At 45.3% G+C, this 22312-nt stretch overlaps 1 protein-coding gene across 1 annotated transcript in view; it reads right to left on the bottom strand.

Annotated features, from left to right (window-relative positions):
* The window catches only part of LOC137438913 (potassium channel subfamily T member 2-like), a 463350-nt gene that overhangs the window by 18144 nt on the left and 422894 nt on the right, over positions 1 to 22312 (bottom strand). The window contains exons 21-27 of the mRNA XM_078767009.1: positions 15294 to 15365; positions 14657 to 14791; positions 13108 to 13219; positions 9736 to 9837; positions 9462 to 9545; positions 8071 to 8199; positions 7402 to 7777 (exon numbers count right to left, since the gene is read on the bottom strand). Coding sequence (XP_078623135.1) covers positions 7402 to 7777; positions 8071 to 8199; positions 9462 to 9545; positions 9736 to 9837; positions 13108 to 13219; positions 14657 to 14791; positions 15294 to 15365 — 1010 coding nt within the window. The remainder of the gene's footprint in view (positions 1 to 7401; positions 7778 to 8070; positions 8200 to 9461; positions 9546 to 9735; positions 9838 to 13107; positions 13220 to 14656; positions 14792 to 15293; positions 15366 to 22312) is intronic.

Below are 22312 nucleotides of genomic sequence, written 5' to 3' on the forward strand. Positions count from 1 at the left end.
GCTTGACCCCCAGGTTGCGGGCGACCGCGCCCCACAGCTCGGAGGTGAACTGTGGTCCGCGGTCTGACGAGATGTCCGCCGGTGCGCCGAAGCGGGCGACCCAGGTGGCGATGAAGGCCTGCGCCACGTCGGCGGTGGTGGTGGAGACGAGGGGAACGGCCTCCGGCCACCTGGTGGTCCTGTCCACCATGGTGAGCAGGTGTGTGAACCCTCGTGATGGGGGAAGGGGGCCCACCAGATCCACGTTGACGTGGTCGAAACGTCGTTCGGGCACGGTGAAAGGTGCCAGCGGGGCCTGGGTGTGTCGGTGGACCTTGGCCCGTTGGCAGGCGGTGCAGGCGCTGGTCCAATCGCGGACGTCCCGACGAAGGCCGTGCCAGACGAAACGCGCCGACACCAGCTTCTGGGAAGCTTTCCGGCCCGGGTGGGAAAGGCCGTGGAGGGAGGCGAAGATGCGGCGTTGCCAGGTGACGGGCACGATGGGGCGAGGCCGGCCTTGGGAGACGTCGCAGAGCAGGACGGTGTCCGCGCAGGGGATGTCGGCCAGGCGGAGGCCCGTGTCCGCCGCCCGGAGGGCTTGCACCGTGGTGTCGGTGGTTTGGTCCGCCGCCATGAGCGCAAAATCCACGCCCAGGTGGACCGCGTTCGCGCTGGCCCGGGAAAGACAGTCGGCCACGGCGTTGTTTTTGCCGGCGACGTGCCGGATGTCCGTGGTAAACTCCGACACGGCGGAGAGGTGGCGCTGTTGGCGGGCCGACCATGGCTCCGTGACCTTGGCCATGGCGTAAACCAACGGCTTGTGGTCGACGAACGCCGTGAAAGGTCGGCCCTCCAGGAGGTGGCGGAAATGGCGGACGGCCAGGTGTAGACCGAGGAGCTCCCGGTCAAACGTGCTGTATTTGAGCTCGTTCGGCCGGAGCTGCCGGCTGAAAAAAGCGAGTGGCTGCCAAACCCCGTTCACCCATTGCTCATGTACGGCGCCCACCGCGTAGTCGGAGGCATCCGTGGTGAGGGCGATGGGAGCGTTGAGCACCGGGTGAGCGAGCAGTGTTGCGTCGGCGAGGGCCCGCTTTGAGCTTTGGAAGGCCGCATCCATTGCTGCGGACCAGGCGATGTCGTGCTTGGCCGGCTTGCCCCGGAGGGCTTCGTAGAGGGGCCGCATGAGTTGAGCAGCGCGGGGCACGAAGCGGTGATAAAAATTCACCATTCCCAGGAATTCCTGCAGGGCCTTTATGGTGCGGGGACGCGGGAAAGTGGTGATGGCCTCGACCTTGGTTGGCAGCGGCACAGCCCCGTTCTTGGTGATGTGGTGGCCCAAAAAATCAACGGCCGTCGTGCCGAAGTGGCATTTGGCCGGGTTGACGATGAGGCCGTGCTCGCTGAGGCGCCCGAACAGTGTTCGGAGGTGGAGGAGGTGCTCGGCCCGGGACGTGCTGGCGACGAGGATGTCGTCCAGGTAAACGAAAAGGAACGGCAGGTCACGCAGCACGCCGTCCATCAAGCGCTGGAACGCCTGAGCCGCGTTCTTGAGACCAAACGGCATCCGCAAGAACTCGAATAAGCCGAACGGCGTGATGACTGCCGTTTTAGGGACGTCGGCCGCCCTGACAGGTACCTGGTGATATCCCCGTATGAGATCAATTTTCGAAAAAATGACCCGTCCCGCCAGACGGGCGGAGAAGTCTTGGATATGCGGGATCGGGTACCTGTCGGGTGTTGTAGCGTCATTAAGACGGCGGTAGTCGCCACACGGGCGCCATCCACCCCCCGGCTTTGGCACGATGTGCAGTGGCGAGGCCCACGCGCTATCGGAGCGCCGCACGATGCCGAGGTGCTCCAACGCGTCGAATTCAGCCTTCGCAACGGCAAGCTTGGCTGGGTCGAGGCGGCGGGCCCTGGCGTAGACCGGCGGGCCCGTGGTTGGTATGTGGTGCTCGATCCCATGCCGTACTGCGACGGCCGAAAACGTCGGCCGCGTGAGGGCCGGGAACTCCGCGAGCAGGCGAGCAAACTCGTTCGCCGCCGGGACGGTGCATGCCAGCTCGGTCGGCGCGGAGCTGCTTAATGTGCATACCAGGGAGCTGAAGGTTTCAGCGTTGATTAAACGACGCCGTTGGACGTCCACCAGCAGTCCGTGTGCGCAGAGGAAGTCGGCGCCTAGCAGAGCCATGGGCACGTTGGCGGTTACAAACGTCCAAGCAAAGCGTTGGCCGCCGAAGCAGAGGGTGACGTTGCGCGGGCCGAAGGTGCGGATAGTCGATCCGTTGGCCGCAACCAAGGAGGGGCCGCAAACCGCGGATTGCCTGTCCTGGTCAGAGGCGGGCATGACGCTCAGTTGGGCGCCGGTGTCGCACAGGAAGCGCCGTCCGGACGCTTTGTCCGTGATGAACAGTAAGTTGCCCGTGTGACTGTGGCCGGCGCTCATGGCAGGTAATGAACGCCGGCCTGGCCGTTTCCCGACCCGCCGAAGGTGCACGGGGGTCGGCATGTCCGGGCCTTCTGTCCGAACCTGGCATGATAGGAACACCACGCTTGGTCGGGTGGAGGCTTCGGACGTCGTGCTGGACGTGGTCGGCTCGGTATAGCGGCCGCCAATGGCGTCGGCAGTTCGGCCGTCGAACGCGCCGGGTGCTCGGGCGCCATGGATGGTGCATCAGGCGGCGGCGGGTCCCATGTCGCCGCTGCGATGCGCTGTCCCGCGGCGGAGATTTTGTCGGCTTCTCTGGCAAGGGCCCGGGGATCTGTGATCGTCGTGCTTGCCAGGGCGAGGCGTACCGGGTTAGGCAGCTGACGAAGGAACAGCTCCCGGAACAGGAATGCCGGAGAGTGCTCGCCGAGCAGCGAAAGCATGTAGTCCATTCGCTCGGAAGGGCGCGTGTCGCCGAGCTCGGGCAAATCGAGCAGGCGCCGTGCGCGTTCCGCCGCTGGGAGGGCGAAAGCATCGAGTAGAAGCTTCTTAATCGCGCCGTATTTGTCAGCAGCCGGCGGGTGCTCGAGGAGGCTCAAGGCGCGGGCCGCGGTGGCGGAACCAAGCGCCGCCACAACATGGTGGAAGCGGGTGTCGTCCGCGGTGATGCCTCGCAGGGCGAACTGAGAGTCCGCCTGAGCGAACCAAACAGCCGCGTGAGCCTCCCAGAAGGTAGGCAGTTTAAGCGTCACTGCCGTGTCCATGTCGGTAGGTCACCAATGAAGGAGCTGTGGCTCCCACGTCGATCGAAAGAATGGACGCGACAAAAAGCTTGAATTCATCTGAGCTGCTTTATTCGAATCAAACACTCAGGCACTCTGGGAAAAACGTTTTACGGTCGGCAATATATATCTATTCCGCCAGGGGGTTTGCCCAGGCCTGGCGCCAGGGGGCGTGGCCCCGCGGGCCGGCTGCGGCCTGGCAAGCCGAGGGCGAGCCTGCCCGGGCGTCCCGACCGAGGCCTGGCAAGTCGAGCGCGGGCCTGCCCGGGCGTCCTGGACGAGCCCGGCCTGGTGATCGCTCCGCGTCCTTGATAGGTGCAAGGCGATTGTGTAACCCCAGCGGCAGCCGCTACAGCGTCAGACATACATGGCGGTGGCCATCTTGGATTTTGACGTGGGTTGCACCCACACACCAAATTCGAATGCGGTCCTTCGCTTACACATGCACGCACGCACGTACGCACGCACGGACACACGGACGGAGGGGAAAACCATAGTCCCCATTTCGCTCCGCGGTGCGACGGGGGACAACAATTACCCCATCAAGGACCCATCAAAATTAATGTTTGTGTTTTTGTGATGAGGGTAGTGAACAGGACAAGGGGGAACATGGGAGTCATTAGTGGGCAAAATAACGTGTGTGTGCTTGTGTTGCAGTCTCCGAACCTTCGACCCTGTTAGAAAAAAGGAAGGCTCCGGTATATGTCCTAAACCACACTCCTCACTTTGTATGTACACTTTGTTTGTATGTACCCACACTCCCCACTTATATGTCCTAACCCCCTTTGTCATGTTCATTACCCTCATCACAAAAACACACACATCAATTTTGATGTCCTTGATGTGGTGATTGTTTTAACATACACACTGATTTTGAATAACAATCTATTCATTATTTTATCCATGATATACCCATATATATATATATATATATATGCCCAAAATGAAGTGTATATGGGAGACGGAGATGGATGTTTGGTCACAAGTAACATTCATCGACAGTATGTCACAGTATGATCAACATCAGGTTGTGCCCTTCAGGAGAAAGGAGTAAATAATCATCATAACATTCCGCATCCCAGCAATGCATGGTAAAATGCTCCAGAATCGGTGAACGCATCCCTGGGTCACCACTCAAATTCCAAATGAGAAAGGTGCCGTGGCCACAGAGAGGTGTTTTACAAGTCTGCCAAAGTAGGCAAATCAAAGATGACAGTGGCAGAAATTATTTTCGATTAGGATGGAGACTGATATCAGTTGCTTTTTCTGTGAAAAGGAAACCCTTAAGTGGAGAGAATGCAGGAGGCGCTGGGGGCTTGGTGAGAAGTTTCGTTTTTGTGGCTCAAAAGAGTTAATTGGATTTTTCGGTATTATGAAAGGCCCATCGGGTTTTTATGGTGATATGTTGAGCCGGATTATCTGTCCAGGCAAAGCTGTAATCATTATATTGCAGGCTCGAGCATTTGATGCCAAAACATCAAGGAACCATATGTAACACCACTTACGTTATCAACCATCACAGCTTCATTTTAACGAAATTATTGATGCTAATGTTGTGTTGCCAAAGTCATAAATGCAATTTATAGACACCAATGGTTGTGCTCCAATAACACTTCAACAACGATTCTATGCAATCAAGTTTATCTTGTTAATGTGATTCCCTTTCACAACATGTGCTCGGTGCTTGTGATTGAAATAGATGGAGTCAATCAAGCTGAGGATTCTTTGCTTTATTTTTTAGTCTTCCACTTAAGGATTTGTGTCCGCTGTTGAGCTCAGTTTTTCCCCTCGCACACGAAGCAAAAACGGGGTAAAGCATTGGTTCACTTCAGTCTGTCTACATATGTTAGTTTATGATCGAGGAACAAGTTCATTTCAATTGAATGTTATATTATCAACACGAATCGGAACATGAACCTGTAGCTTAGCATTACTTTGCCTCTGAATTGGTCCCAATCGTGAATACACACAGAGGAGTGAGATATTGTTTTTTACTCTGTCTGCCTGTCTGGCAGTCAAACGAAATTGAAAAATATTCCAAACACGAAATTTACTGTTTTAAGGACATCTTAAGGGGCACAAACAATGGAATTAATGTAACACGTTAAATAAGGCGGTGTAAAAGCCGCTGCATAAACGGCGGTAAACTTTGGAAATTTTCTTTTTTCTACAACCTTTAAAATCTTTATTTTGTTTCAATTGAATTATTCACTTGAACACAAATTGGCTTCTTGACAATTTTGAAACCATCCATTTATCAGTACTTGGACAAAATATTACAACATTTTACGCCATCACAACCAATCAAATTTGCCAATCGCAGACCCTGCCCATGTCCTTGTTTCTCAAGACAGTGCAGGGTGAGGTGTTGACTATGAACTCTCTCATTTTATTTTTTTTGTTTAGTGTTTAAGGTTTATAGTGAAGCTGCAACACACACACACAAACACATATGCACGCACACGCACACACACGCTAACGGAGGTGTATACTTTGAGACCCGGTAGGTCTCCTTTACATCTCCTGACACCCACCAACGTGTGGGGATAGCAGGAAAAAATAACTTACATGCATGTACACACACACACACACACACACACACACACACACACACACACACACACACACACACACACACACACACACACACACACACACACACACACAAGGTGGATACATCGAGACATGGATTCCACCTTCTGAAACCTGCATTTGGAGATTTGGAGATAACGAACGACACACAAACAGCATGAAACAACACCATACTTGACTTCAGACAAACAGCCCCTGAACTTGGGGCAGGTGAGGTCACTTCCCAGGGCACTCTGATTGCCAGCAACGTCATCTTTATAATGTCGCTTCTCTCGCCACACTCAGGAATTCCATCCTCCCAATGGATGCCAACCCATGGGGTTTATCTGTGCTCCACCCTTCAAATGCTGAGTGTCAAGCAAAGAATCAGAACATACCATTTTTAGTCTTTGGTGGGACTTAGCCTGAGTCTGAATGAAACTCCCAACCTACCAAACTCAGACTAGACACTTTAATCACAATGCCACGGAATTTGGAACTTTATTTGAGATAATGGTGAAGGGAACAGTATAATAAGTCGAGCAGTATTTTTTAATCACACTCTTGAAGTTACCTCTGATAAAGATCTGAATATGAAGCATCAGCGCTCGGAGGAGAGATTTTGATCTGCCAACTACACCAAATGTCATCGAGACAAAGAAGGAAAAATGAACAAAGGAAGTAAATATATCATCATACTTATTGAAAAGCTCGTCAAACACAGTGACCCAGTAAAACCTATTTCAATACATAAATTTCACCAGACAAAGACCCAGACAAAGAGAACTTAAAAACTTATTTCAATCTCATTTGATCCATAACTTTCCAATTTCCAATGGCATTTTCACACCCTCCATCCCTGACAATGTTTGCAGAATATGAACCATTGCATCTAATTCGCAGGGAAAACCATGACCGAGCCAGAAGAATTGCTTCTCTGCGCCCTTGCTAGTACTGTCTGTATATTTAGGCAAAAAGGAATGAGGTATCGTCAACCCAGGGATGGCCGAGTCACCACTATATGTTCCGATCCGATGCGAAGGCGAATGCCAAGAAAATTGCAATCTGACGCTTGTATCGTTCAACTTTGGGCCACTAGAGCGACATTCCTTGGTAAGGTTTCATTCCTCACGTGTAGCTTATGCCAAATAATGGTTTATTTTGATGGCCACTGTTTGAAAATTTGTATTGAGATTTCTTTTTTCCAGGAGGATGCTGAGTGATGTCTTTTCATCAGCAACATTTTACGATCTGTCCTGAGTCTGATATTGTCTGATAGTGAGTGTTAACGAGTTGCTCGGAGGAAACTGGGCCAAGCATATTGTGTGTACTGGCACCACAAGGAGACCAGACCAGCAAAGGGTGGCAATTTAGTTCCTTCTTGAATGTAATTAGTGAGCCAGCTAGGTTTTTTTTATCAACAATCTTTCGTGACTTGGTAATTGTAACAAGACTAGCTTGTTATCCACAAACAAAGAATACAAATGTCCATAACTACTGGCTTCAAGCAGATTTTACCCCACAGCCTTTGCGATAATAGTCTAGGGACCTTACCAATCGGCCACCACCGTAACCAAAGACTTTTTGTGAAAGATTGTCTAACACATGACCTTGACAGTTTCCAAGGCAAAACAATCTTACCATAACCTGTTGTGAGAAGCCCAAGTTGTTTCATCCGGTTCTTCACGAGCTCGGAGAGTTCCTGCCTTTCGGAGCGTTGGAACAATGTCATTCGCTCCTGGCTGAATCTTTCAGCCACTTTGGTGGCCGGCCGACCGGTGGCCCGTCGACTAAGTCTGCGCGCCCACTGCATGCTCTTACGTCGGAGCAAAGGGTGCTCTGTGGGGTCACTCGACGTGGAACTGCGATGGTACCTCTCCCCACCACCACTGCCTCCACCTCCAATGCTACCACCGCTCCCACCACAGCTGCCACCACCACCAGTGAAGGCTGACAAGCCTCTGCAACCGATCTCCCGGGCATCCTCACAATCGTCTATGCTGATTGAGACCTGAGACTGTATGAGAATTAGTTTAAATTAATAAAAGTATCATGGGTTGGAAAGAAGAAGCATTCATTGAACGAATACAAATGAATGAAATTGTAAAGAACAGAATGTTAAATGTAATTGGCAAGTTGTTATCGGCAAAGTAAGATGGCATGGGTAAACGTAAAATGCACGATGGGAATGATTACGGAGATTGAGCAGGAATGATTACGGAGATTGAGCAGGAATGATTGAAAAGCAAAGCAAAGTTACTTTGCAAAGCTTGCAAAGCAAAGCAAAGCAAAAATAAGCAAAGTTGAAACCTCGTGTGCTGAAAATGAGTGAGTTTCTGTGCGGTAGATGCCAATGGGAATTTCGCCAGTTGACGAGCAGAGCTTCTGATACAGCCGGCCATAAGTCCGGATCCACAGGTCCTCTTCTGACACCTTGACCTGGTTGGAGTGTCAATATAAATCACAGCGCTTATGCGTATTTGAACATTGCTGAAAGCTTGAGGACGGGTTAATGGAGGAGCTTGTACATATATCATAAGGATATTTGAATACATCAGTGTACCGATACGTGAATTACAAAGACACTCGTAGATAAGGGGTGTTGCAAAACATTTTACCTTTTTTTCCCCCGAGAACCCGTTACGGTTGTGCATGCATTCGGACATGACGTGTGCTTGCTTTTAAAGGTTGTGTGCGGACACTTTTTCTTCGCTTGTCGTTGATGTGATGGTTTTGTCGCAGACTGAACAACGCGTCGCATGTGCGTTATTCTATTCTCGGCTATTTTAACGTGCATCAACGAAAGCATGCCTCGGGGGAAAAAAGGTAAAATGTTTTGCAACACCCCTTAGGCTTAGACGTCATCTCAACTCACACTTACGTCGCTTTAAAGGCCATTCCTTTTATTCTCAAGTGTTTTCAGAACTTAAAGGACTGATAAAGATGCCAGCATACATCGCTAAATACCAAATCTGGAGATCACAAAATCCCCAAAAGAACTACCGCACAGTGAGTGCTTCACACATAAATAAGTGCACTATGCTGTAGAATGGCTAAGAGGCAGTGTAAAAGTGGTACCTTAAAAGTGAAATACGTTGTCGTTCAGTGAGGAAGTATAAATAAGATGAGGTACCGCCGACTTCAACTGCTTCCAGAAGAGGTTTATTTTTATTTAAATGTCTGGTAATTGTCTGTTTGGTTGTTTTTATACATATGTGCACTTGAATATGACTGTCATTAACCAAGAAAAGGGTAACATCATAGGTAAAAATTGAAATATATAATACCTGAAGTGGTGACGTTAGGAACGCATCTTGCCCTCGCATCCCACTTAATCCATTAATTATGATGATAAAAATTGCTTTGATTTACATCGTTTCGATATTTGTCGCACTTTTCAGGAGTGCATCCCCGACGTGAACCGGGGTCTAACAGTATATGAGATGCGAACCTGAGATCCGAGGATCACGAGCTCGGTTTTTAGATTGGAACATGAAACAGGCCAACCCAAAAAAGGCTATAACATCACCTGGCATCATGGATGAGGGACACAATTTGGTATTGAACTGGTATGGGGAGAAAAAAAAAAAGAACTATTTTCTTCTTTACAAGCTGACTGAAGAAGATTCTACTTAAATAAAACCTGAATAGATTAATGTTATCTTAGCATGAACATCGTAGCATCGCCAGAAAACACTTACAGCACACAGGTAGCCAGAGCCAGGTGTCGTGTCCAGTCCCAGGAGGAGTCGTATAATAGGAATCATGTAGTCCTTAACAAAGGACTAAGGACAGGAGTGTAGAAACATGAGGTTAATATTGGCTTTTGTTCGCTGTTTAGAAATGGCACAAGGAACATTTCTCATCTACCAAATAATCCTGACAACTGCCATGTTTTCCTGCCGGCCGTTAAAACCACATAGAATACAATTAGTCCGTTGAGTGAATTTAGGGTCCCTTTACTGCATCATATACCTGGTATAAGAGTGTGTCCAGCATACTGACGCTGAACACCCGACCAGCGGCAAAAGGCAGCCGGAATATGAACGCCAAGTTTGAACCCTTTTCTCTCTCCTCCTGTGAAGGGCAGAAAGAGAAAACAATTGATGAGAAGTGTTTTACAAAGACCGGTGCACACTGAAAGACACTGTGTGGTGTAGGTGCAGAACTTGGATGGTGGATTTGATACATCCGCAGGGTGATCGGAACTATTTCTTGGAGGAGCATCATTTTGGATAATTTCCCTTGTGCTCAGAACCCATTTGGGCAAATTATAATTGTACACCGCTCCTTTCCTATGCCATCTCCAGGCGCTGCATAACGTCATTGCCGGGAACCGAAGGAAGCTCGGCAATGACGCACGCTGAAAGGGAGTACTCAGTTTTCACTCTGGTTGTTTTCTTGTTTGTCCGGGCGATATCTCAGCCATCCTTTGAGCTAGAAAGCTGAAATTTATGCACAATAGTGAGCAACTACTTTGGCAAAAAGGGTATTTTTTGTTTTTTGATTAATCAATTAATTGATTCGTTATTTCATTATTATCGATAAATTAAGTACTTATTTATTTCCTTTCTCTGCTGGGCATTATCTCAGGCACCTTTTGAGCTAGGAAGCTGATATTTGGACATGACAATAACCAAGTGATTTGGCTGTAAAGGATATTTTTGATTTATTGATAAATCAATTAATCGATTAATTATTCGATTAAAGACTTGTTTAATTTAAAAAAAAATTATCGCAGCTTTGGATGAAGCACTGGTGGTTTAAGTATGCTATTAGCCAATTGATTCAGAAAATATTTTATGATAATTATTTCTTGATTTTAATTATGCAATTAATCAATCAATTATTGTACACCTCTCCCACCCAATACAGTCTCTATGAGCTGCACGGCAGTATTGCTGGGCACCAGAGGCGCCCCGGCAATGTCGCGCTGAAGAAGAACCACCTTTAGAGGCCATTTTTCCCTGCAAAGCGCTGGAGGATATTTAATTATCTGGAATGGGGGCGGTGTACTTTGAATGTATCTGTACTTGTTTTATTTCTCTCTGGAACAATCGGAATATTATATGTATGCAGAATATTTACACAACCACCCTGGAACCCCCTGCCCCTCATCACAACCATATTGATCTTCCATACAATCTCAATTTGTATGTTTATAAGATGTCTGTTCACCATCCAGAGCTTGTATCCAGCTTGTTCAACACCTGTGTCCTTCTTCCCCTCCTCGTGAACTCATTCTTCTCCATGCTCATTCTTCATTCTTCCAAGGTCCGTACATTGTGTCCATATTCTACCTTGCTATTAATGTGTTTCTCTGTTTATGTCCCCCGTCGCTCAGCGGAGCGAAAGGGGGACTATGGCTTTCCCCTCCGTCCGTGTGTCCGTCCGTCCGTGCGTGCGTGCGGGCGTGCGTGCGTGCGTGCGGGCGTGCATGCGTGCGTGCGTGCGTAAGCGAAGGACCACATTCGAATTTGGTGTGTGGGTGCAACCCACGTCAAAATCCAAGATGGCCGCCGCCATGTATGTCTGATGCCATGTATGTCTGAACCTTGTAACCTGCATATCTTGAAAAATAAGCGAAGTACCAACTTCTAATCTGGTATGTGGGTGTATCTAGGCATAAGGAAGAACGCTATTGAAAATTGGGGCGCCATGTCAAAATCCAAGATGGCCGCCACCATATATATATCTGAAACTTGTGAGCGAAATATCTCGAAAAATAAGCGAAGTACCAATGTCTAATCTGGTGTGTGGGTGTATCTAGGCACAAGGAAGAACGCTGTTTAAAATCGGGTCGCCACGTCAAAATCCAAGATGGCCGCCGCCATGTATGTCTGACCCTTGTGAGCGAAATATCATATCATAGCATGTTTTCTGCATGTTCCACTTTGTCAACTCACATCACTTCCCCGACGGGGGACCTGGGCGTAACGCTTGTCCACTTTGTTACTTCCTCCACCTAAGGTCGATGCAGGTTATGCTCCATATATTATGCTCCTCGCTTACTAATAACCCCTGTTTGTTTATCTCTTTGTGAGCAGGACATCTCAAAAAAGTTATGCACGGATTCTGACGAAATTTGATGGACATGTTGGGTATGTGGCAAGTATGAAGTGACTAGATTTTGGTGAGGATCAGGATCTAGAATTTTTTAAGTAATTCTTAACAATTGAAAGATATGGCCAAAAACAATATATAAGCACGATAGTTCAAAAGCTTGTGGTCGGGTTATAGCAAAACTTGGTGGACGAGTTGGGTAGGTGACAAGAACAAGCCAATTAGATTTTGGTTCAGGTCTGGATCCAGATCCGGCCTGCCAGTGGGATACAAAACGTGAACTGTTTGGCCTGGCGGAGGTATGATTCTTGTTTGTTTTTATTGTTCTGGTCTGTTCTGTGTTCCAGATTTTTCACGACCCTCAACTTTGTATCCAAAAAACAATCCCTCCCCTCCCTACCTTACTCCTAAGTTTTCTCAAGCCAATTTTCAATACAAATGTCAACACTCGTGGAAGAGCTGAAAAATAAAGGATGAGAGATTATATTCCAGCAAATGCAAACTTTACTGGGTTTGAATGAAGAATTCTGTTTGTTGGTTGAATCTATACCTTGGGGCAGTTATACCACTAATGCGTGACCTGCACATTAGGACCACATTTCAAATTTTGACTGTGACAGAATACAACAGCCTCCTCTTTTTGAAAGGCACCCTATAATCGTTAATGCTCATGAACAAATACTGAAGGTCAGCTGGCTGAATGCTCCCTCTGAAGGGTGGCATATGCATTGATGCAACACTGTTTGTAAAGCACCAGGTTGGTAGGTTAAAGTCAGATCAGGAATCAAGTACAGAGTAGATCACTCAAAGGTGAGTGTGTTACCTCTGAGCTATGTATGAAAGTGAGTAGCAGGATTTTAAAAACATGTTCTCTCCCTTATTCTATCTCATTCAACCCTCCCCTCGACACCACAATCCTGTTTTCAACCCTCCATCTTTTCTTCCTTTATCAAAGTTTTTTTTTCTCTCATATTAACATCTACTTCATATATAGATGGCGCCCTTACATTTATCAGGCTCAACATTGAGGAGCAAACCCCGAACTGGCCTGGTTGGGTCACTTCTGGTTCAGGCTTTGCTCCACATATAGTTTGAATCTGTAGCTGTTCCTTCCACTTCATAAACCTAAGTTTTCCAGATCTTTGTGAGTGAAATCACGGATGAACCATTGTGAGCAAAGTCAATAATTCTTACTACCTGATGAGATTACAGTACAATAACTATTTAGTTGGAGTCACGGGTAGGATAAAATCAAAGCATAAAAGATGCAAAACACAAAAGGACCTTTTCCAGCTTGGATAGTGCAAGAGAGTAACAGTCCTTGGCACGGAACTGCATGAAGCGCATGTTGGCCTGGTGTGTGAGTTCTGTTATGATGCTCAAGCTAGGAAACAGCCTGGGGATCCACAAGGAGGAAGAGGGTGGGAGCAAAATGTGATGTTAAAGGGGCGTGATTATTCTGTCACCGAAAGTGGGAAGGGAGTAGAGGAGTGGGAGAGGGGGGAAATCCTCAAATATCAAGGAAGTGCATATGTAGTTTGTAAACACGATTGTAGGCCTAACTTCATGGATATTTTAAAAGAATAAAAAGTACATTTCGATAAAAAGGTAAAAAGATGTGCAAATAACTACCACATATATTAATTCTCTATCTATGCTAATAAATAATTATAACCCACAGGCTAGACCTTTCACTAGACTGACAAAATTGCCTCAATCTTACTATAATTCACCAAATGTCCGTCTGTCTGTTCGAAGGTACCGTAAAAACTGCTGAACCGATCACAAAGATATTTTGGGTGGGTAATCCTGGGACCCCTGGGAGTAAAATAGGCTATTTAGTTTTCTCAATTTCAGCTTTGGTCTCCAGCATTCTCAGGTTTGGACTCCCGCATAACATTCGCGTTCGCATAACGTTCATTGTGACGATGTTCTCATTGCGACGATGTATGTGTTCAGGGTAGTGTTTGACGTGACGGTGTGAACGTAATTTCGTAATGTTTTTCGTTTCGTAATCCTTTAATGAACGTTTAATGTTTAATGAACGTTTAATGCTCTTCAATGTCCGGGGCCGCACACGCGCTACCCTGGATGGGCCAGTGTGTACCTTGCCCTTCGCCTTGAGGCTCGGTAAACCACTGAGCCCCATCCGTGATGGGGACTGGGGCTTGAGACAGTGTCCCATGAACGAGGAATTCCCAGTAAGCGCGAGTCATCAGCTCGCGTTGATTAAGTCCCTGCCCTTTGTACACACCGCCCGTCACCGCACAAACATCACAATGAAACACTCACAATTCACAGTGATATGAACAGTGATGTGGCTTTTATTGAAATTCTAAAGATACTGTTTTGATTTTGATGATTTACGTGTGATATGATTTGATGGATGTTTATATGAATCGTTTAAAATAAAATAAAATTCTGCCTTCAATTTCTGATATTTTGCCTTTTCATTTCGGCTTCCTAATTGAAGCCCCGCCCGTAGGGTGGGTACCGTTGCTAGTATACCAAATGTGTAAAATGGAGGCTACGTGAGCCAATGCAGAAATAGGATCAGTTGTTTTCCTTCTGGCCATGATGGCTGTCAAACACGATAATCTAGAAATTCAGAAGTGATAAGAGCTCCTTGCCTTCTGGTACATAATAAAAGGCTAATCAAACGTATATGATTTGGTCTGTGTCACTCAAAATTCGCATTCAAACACAACCGATCTTCAATCAACATTTTGTGTGGACTGCAACCCTCTACAGCATGTAGGACATCACTTGGTGATCATGCTCAGAATCAAAGCCAATTGTGATTGAGACTCGGTCTCTGCATTAGGAATCACACCTGAACATGGTCTGCACATTAACAATTGTCTTAGTGTCAGCCATGTAGTCCTCCTTCGCACTCATCGTGCTCTCCTTGTCCACTACCACCATGTTGTCTGCTTGGATGATTCCGCATTGAAGCAAGTTGTCCAGGCTGCAGTCACGATAGACCATGCAATGTTATAAAGGAAGTATTAGCACAGTGAATTACGTCATAATACATCAAGGCACACGGCAAGTAAGACCATGCCTGAAAGGGTAACACTGCACCCAATTGTTCGTGCTATTCTCATGACTTTTATTATGAATGAATCAAAAAGCACATGCATATTTCAAACCAATACAAATGTTACTTTAAAGCTATTCTATAAAATTTCACCAAAATGTTTCTTCAATTACTTAGAGAACAAGAGCTGCCATTTTATCGGAAACAGCAGGCTAACAAGTACGACTCTCACCGAGTCTGTATATCATTGAGTCTATGAACTTCAACACTGTGTTTCATCATGGAACGAGGCCGACAAGGCCTCAGCCTAATGGCATCCATTATAATAACAAATAGCATTTTAAGTATTCCCAATTTAACAATACTTATGATACTTTTATTAAAGATCAATAATCTTTATTGTTTACTATAATCATCTGAAAGTCCTTACTTGTCTATGGAGCCAACCATGTAGTACACCATTGGGAAGAAGCTGATTGCATCCAGGAAGTGATGGTCGGGTCTAGAGTGGCGTGTCATGTTCGGGAGTCAAGGATATAACAGTGAAGGCAAGCAAAAGTAAACTCTCTCAACAAACTGTTGATGTCACCGCTATAATTGCATAATAGCAATGCAGTTAAATTAGGGGCAAAGTCACAAAAGTTGCACATATCATTAATTCCAAACTTTGCAATAGGTGAGGAACAACATTTTTATTCAGAAATGGAACATGGGTTATTTAATATTTCTGAGACTGTGGAACTCTCTGCCCTTGACAATGCGCAATACCTCACCAGACATTGTTTTTAAAGAATTGAATTTATTTCCACGTAATTCTTCAATACAACAATGTTTCTGTGTATGCACATGTACAATCAAAGCAATCACAGAAATTATCAAGAAATCAACACTAATGATGAGTATCGGAAACAAGTGTTACACCTGGGTCCCCGGTCGGTGAAGTGATGCGAGTTGACAAAGTGGAAGACGCGAGGCGGCCATCTTGGATTTTGACGTGGCGACCCAATTTTCAATAGCGTTCTTCCTTATGCCTAGATACATCCACACACCAAATTAGAAGTTGGTACTTCGCTTATTTTTCAAGATATTTCGCTCACAAGGTTCAGACATATATATGGTGGCGGCCATCTTGGATTTTGACGTGGCGACCCAATTTTCAATAGCGTTCTTCCTTATGCGTAGATACACCCACACACCAAATTAGAAGTTGGTCCTTCGCTTATTTTTCAAGATATTCAGCTCACAAGGTTCAGACATACATGGCGGCGGCCATCTTGGATTTTGACGTGGCGACCCAATTTTCAATAGGGTTCTTCCTTATGCCTAGATACACCCACACACCAGATTAGAAGTTGTTACTTCGCTTATTTTCGCTTATTTTCGCTTATTTTCAAGATATTCCACTCACAAGGTTCAGACATACTTGGTGTAAGACACAAATGGGCGGTGGCCATCATGGATTTTGACGTGGGTTGCACCCACACACCAAATTTGAATGCGGTCCTTCGCTTGCGCACGTACGCACGCCCGCACGTACGCCCGCCCGCACGCACGCACGGACGGACGGACGGACACACGGACGGAGGGGAAAACCATAGTCTCCCTTTCGCTCCACGGTGCGACGGGGGACAATAATCTTGTGGGATATTGTGGGAGAATCTAGAGATAAACAGATGCTTGTTAAGATTAGGTCCCTTTGTGAAGTTGCAATAATTGAAGAGTAAAAAACAAATAGAAGAGAATATACAAAAATCTCACACAAACACGACAGAAGACAAAACTAAAAAATTACTAGAATAGCACTCGGTAGTGTGCATACCACCTTTGGCTGGATCTGCCTCCGGACCTTAACCAACATCTAATCAGCTAGTTCTTGTCATCTACACAACTCATCCACCAAGATTTGTCCGCATCTGTCCATAACTTTTTGAGATATCTTGAGATATGTATATCGTTTTTGGCCCTATCTCTAAAGGTGACAAATCTCTTTTAAAATTTTGAAATCCTCGTATCCGGACTCAGATCTTCACCAAAATCGAATCATTCAGTCTGTCACACACCCAACCCTGTTCACCCAAGTTCCGTCAATAACTTTTTGACATATCGTGTTCACAGACAGACAGGGGTAAAAATGTAACCACCGTCCACCTTCGGTGGTGGTGGTAAAAAGACGAAAATGAAGTAGGAACCAAGAAGACAATCAAATCTGCAGCTGTGGTTTCACATGTAAATGACATGTCATCAGTGGTCATAATTGGTGAAAATCATTTGGAAGATGTAATAGAATCTGTAAGAGGTTTTTCATTGTATTCCAAAAGTTTATAATTATTCAAACTGTTTTATTCACACAGTTTTATAAACAAATTGAATGCAGCAAATAATTGTTTGAAGGGTTATCTCGACAATGACAAATTAATCCTTTGGGTGGGCATGTAACATATGCATCTTAAGCTTTCAGTTGAATACATTGAGACTTATGGCTTGTTAATGCTTGGGTCGAGGGAATTCCAATATTTTGGTCCAGTATAAATGAGAGTTTCGTATGTAAAGTGTGTTCTTGCCCGTGGAAGATTGTATGAAAACACTCAACTCTTAGGATATTTATGTAAATCATGGCTTTTGATATACATAGAAATTGATGCCCGAGGTACTTCATTTCTACTCAAATGGACCATGAAAGACCCCAGGTGAAAGTAATATAAATCCTTTACCTTAAAAATTGTATGCTTATGGTTGTCATTTTTCCTCTCGACTCACCCTTGTTTGTGTCATTTTTATTTCTTATGAATTATTAATTAAGTTTCCTCTGCATTAATACGTATTGTTTTTCCTCGAGTTTTTATTATTATTATTATTATTCCACCATATTTTTCACCTTTGAAAACCTTAAAATTAATGTTCTCAGCAACCGTTGGTCTGATTGACATGAAATTTTCACCAAGTGTTCGGCTAGACATGTATAATTTTATACTACTAATTATGACGTAATAGGTCACGTGAGTAGAGGGAAAAAGCAGGTTCTGGCTCACTTCAAATTTAACATTGAAGTCGATGGGGAAAAAGGGAAAAACCTTTTAACGAAACCCCAAATCCTTTTTAAAATTCTCCCTATTTCTCCCTTCCCCATCTTTGCATTAACAAAGGTTAAATCCTTAATTCTAAAATATCCATAATTTCATGATACTCATATAGAGAAACAACGAATATTTCCTCCTGTGTTAATTTAGGAAATAACATAATTTTCTTAAAAGCAGAATCGCCATCAAGAATATTGAGAAATATTACATTAGAATTTACTTGGTACCTCTCTTGAGCCAATATGAAATGATAAACTCCACTTAATGTCCTTATTTGAGCACCTCCTGAGCAACATATCATTTTGAGATCGTATTAAATTATTTTTCAATTGATTTCTTAACAACCATCAAAGTTCTCAGTCCATTCAAGGATATTGTATCCTCTAAGATAAAATAATAAATAAATGGCATAGAAAATGATGGGTCTGACACTGCAAAGAGTATCATACATGGTGATGATATACACATACATTTGACACATATACATATATATATAAATATATGTATATATATATATATATATACACACACACACACACACACACACACACACACACACACACACACACACACACACACACACACATGCCCTCCATAAGTATTGGAACAATGCGGTCAAATTTGTTATTTTTGTTATATAACTCAAGAAATTTGGATTTGAGATCAAAATATGAATATGAGGCAAGAGTACAGAAGGTCAGCTTTTATGTTTTGGTATTTATACACATATATGTTTTACCATTGTAGAACAATAACACTTTTCATGTTCAGTCCCCCAATTTTAGGTCGGCATAGGTATTGGAACAGATTAACTTGAAGTAGGTTAAAGTAGTATAATAGTTCATATTTGGAAGCATATCCCTTGCATGCAATAATTGCATCGAGCCTGTGACCCATACACATCACCAAACTCTTGGTATCTTCATTTGAGATGCTTTGACAAGCCTTTGCTGCAGCCATTTTGAGTTGTTGTTTGATTTGGGGGATTTCTGACTTTTGTCTCCTCTTCAACAAGTGAAATACTTGCTCCATTTGGATTTTTTTTTTATGTATACAGAATCGAGGCTCATGAAAGAGCTAACATTTATCACACAAACAAATCAAACAGACAAACAAAAAAAGTATATAAAAAGGGGTGCGGTAGACCAGATGGTGAGAGAAGGGGAAACATATAAACACAACATTTGCGAGCAGGGACATCGGGAAATGTGTGGGAGGGAGTGGGCTTGGGGGGAGGCGGCGTGGGGGGGTGTGGGAGAAGTATAAACACAAGGACACCAAGGACTTCCAGGAAGAAGTTGGTATTTCAAAAAAGTGGATTTGGGGTGAAATTAGTGGGGGTAGAAAAGATCAAGGTTTTGGATGGGGGAAGATAAGAGATGGTGGTGAACAGCTGTTTTAAAGACCTGGAGGGAGGAGTGGGATTGAAGAGAGTGAGGGAGTTTTTTCCAAAGGTTGGAGAAAAGACGAATGAAGGAGTGAAGGTGAGCAGTGAGTCTTGATTTTGGCAGTTTAACCATAAGAGGGTTGCAGGCAGATCTTGTGCGACCTGGAGGAATATTTGGGGGACAGAGCCCAGAGAGAGTTGGAGAAGCAAGGCCGGAGAGGAGTCGGTAGAAGACAGAAAGACCACCAACCTGACTGCGGTGAGTAAGTGAAAGGCCCTCGGAGGTAGCTTCATCGCGGGAGATTCCAATGATTCTGAACGCTTTGGTTTCAACAGCGTGAAGACGAGCTCGGTGTGAGGCAGGAGCACCGGCCGAGAGGGGGAACAGTATTCCATTGAGCTGCGGAAGAAAGCCTTGTATGTGGTGAGGAGCTCAGTTGTGCCAAGGAAGGACTCCGCACGACTGAGGATGCCCAGTCGGCGACTGGCTTTGGAGGCCAGCTTGGAAATGTGGTTTTCCCAGGAAAGATCATGGCAGATAGTGAGACCCAAAAGCTTGAGTGACAGAACTTCTTGGAGAGGATTATTCAGAAAGAAGATGGGAGGGTTGTCCAGTCGGTCTTTTCGGAGAGACATAGTAAGAGTGTGAGATTTGTCAGGATTGAAAGACATGTTCCACTTGTTTGCCCAGTCTGTGATTTTGTCCCGGTCTGCAGAGAGTGAGGAGGCTGCAGAGTGATGAGAGTGATTTAAATCAGGATATTGACTTGGCAAGTCTAAAACCTTCCATTTTGTCCCCCTGATGAACTCCATTGTTGCATTCACAGTGTGTTATGGGGTATCCTCTTGCTCCATGGTGAAATGCCATCCAATGAGTTTGAAGGCATTTTCTTGTACATAGGCAGACAAATTTTTTCTGTACACTTCTGAAGTCATTCTGCTGCTGCCATCATTAGTTACATCATCAATAAAGATGCGTGAGCCAGTTCCAGAGGCAGCCATGCAAGCCCAAGCCATGACACTACCTCCATCATGCTTCACACATGAGGTAGTGTTCTTTGAATCATATGCAGTTCCTTCCTTTCTCCACATTTTCACCCTTTCCATCCCTTTTGTAAAGGTTTGTCTTGGTCTCATCTGTCCATAAAACTTTGTTCCAGAACTCTACTGGCTCATCTCTGTATTTATTGTCAAATTCTAATCTGGCCTTTCTATTTCTGGTGCTGATAAGAGGTTTTCATCTTGCGGAATAGCTTTTGTAATTCTGCTGTCAATGTCTTCTGCGAAAGGTAGACTGTGATACTTTCACCCCTGTACTCTGGAGGTTGTTGGTGATGTCACTGACAATTGTTTTCGGATTTTTCTTTATAGCTCTGATGATTTTTAGCTCACCTGGAACGTAGTTCCGGAGAGCTTATGGGATGGCACATCTTTCATCCGTCAGTCCATCAGTCCATCAGTCCATAAACACTTTCAATTTCTTCTCCGAAACTGCTGATGGGATTTTGACCAAATTGGCACAAATTGTATTTGGTATGTTGTAACTCGTTTGCTCATGGCATGAAAAAAATCCGTGTCTTAGGGAGTCCACCGGGGGTCAAAGTGGATCCAGGTTTGACCCCACCCCCCCCCAAATTTATATTTGTTTTTTCTCTGAAACTGCACACAATATTTCGATGTAACTTGACCACAACCTTCAAAACCCATGATGTACCAAAGTTTAATCACAGCATTAAGAAAATCTGGGTCTAAGATGGGCTTACGGGGGGTAAAAGTGGGTCCAGGTTTGACCCCTCAAAATAGGTATTTGTTTTCTTCTCTGAAACTACACACACAACTTTGATGAAACTTGACCACAACTTTAATCATCCTTACCCGTGATGTACCAAAGTTTGTTCATGGCGTTAAAAAAAAATTGGCCCTAAAGGGGTATACGAAGGCGGGGGGGGGGGGGGGGGGGGAGAGAGGAGGGATGGGGGTAGCGCCCTAAAATAGGCATTTTCTCTCTTCTCTGAAACTACACACGCAATTTTGCTGAAACTTGATCACAACAAGATTGTGCATATGTACGCCATCATTCATTATTTGTGTGCAAAGTTTGAACAAAACCGGTAAATGCATGTCCGAGAAAAGGTTTAGGACCTGTTCAATATTAGTTGTTTTTTTTACAACTAAAATGGTCACCAGTAGACCATCTTTGATCGCATCGCGAAACAAAATGATGTGCCTATGTATACTGTCATGTATTGTCTTTGTGCCAAGTATGAACAAAATCAGTCCAAACATCTCCAAGATATGATTGCGGACACACGTACAAGACCAAATCCATAAGCCCCCGTTTCAGAGTAACTCCAATGGGGGCTAATAACTTCAGTCGATGTAGTATACTGCTTTATTCTACCAGGTGAGCGCTCAGGGTTATTGTCTCTATTTTTCTTTCACCAACTGTAGTTGTTTTCCTTAGCTGACCTGGCCATTGTCTATTGTTAAGTACATTCGTGGTTTCTTTCTTTTTGAAGATATTCCAAATTGTTGTAGTTGCTATGCTCAATTGTTGTGCTATCTTACTATAATTCACCAAATGTCCGTCCGTCTGTCTGTCTGTCCGTTCGACAGTACCGTAAAAACTGCTGAACTGATCGCAACGATATTTTGGGTGGGTAATCCTGGGATCTCCAGGAGTAAAAAAGGCTATTTAGTTTTCCCAATTTCAGCTTTGGTCTCCAGCATTCTCAGGTTTGGACTCCCGCATAACATTCGCGTTCGCATAACGTTCATTGTGACGATGTTTTCATTGTGGCAATGTTGTTTTCCCGGGTACCGCACAAACGGCTGCACCGATCGAACTCGGTGACCTCGGACAAATACCTTTTATAAGGACACGGGTTGAATCCCTGCTTGAGAGAATTCCATTCCCCTCCCCGCCATCACGGCCGTCTCTCCAACTTACAATCCCACGAGATATGCGGAAAGGACGACCCAAAA

The sequence above is a fragment of the Myxine glutinosa genome, chromosome 13, assembly GCF_964187855.1.
Source record: "Myxine glutinosa chromosome 13, kmMyxGlut1.1, whole genome shotgun sequence".
Lineage (NCBI taxonomy): Eukaryota > Metazoa > Chordata > Myxini > Myxiniformes > Myxinidae > Myxine > Myxine glutinosa.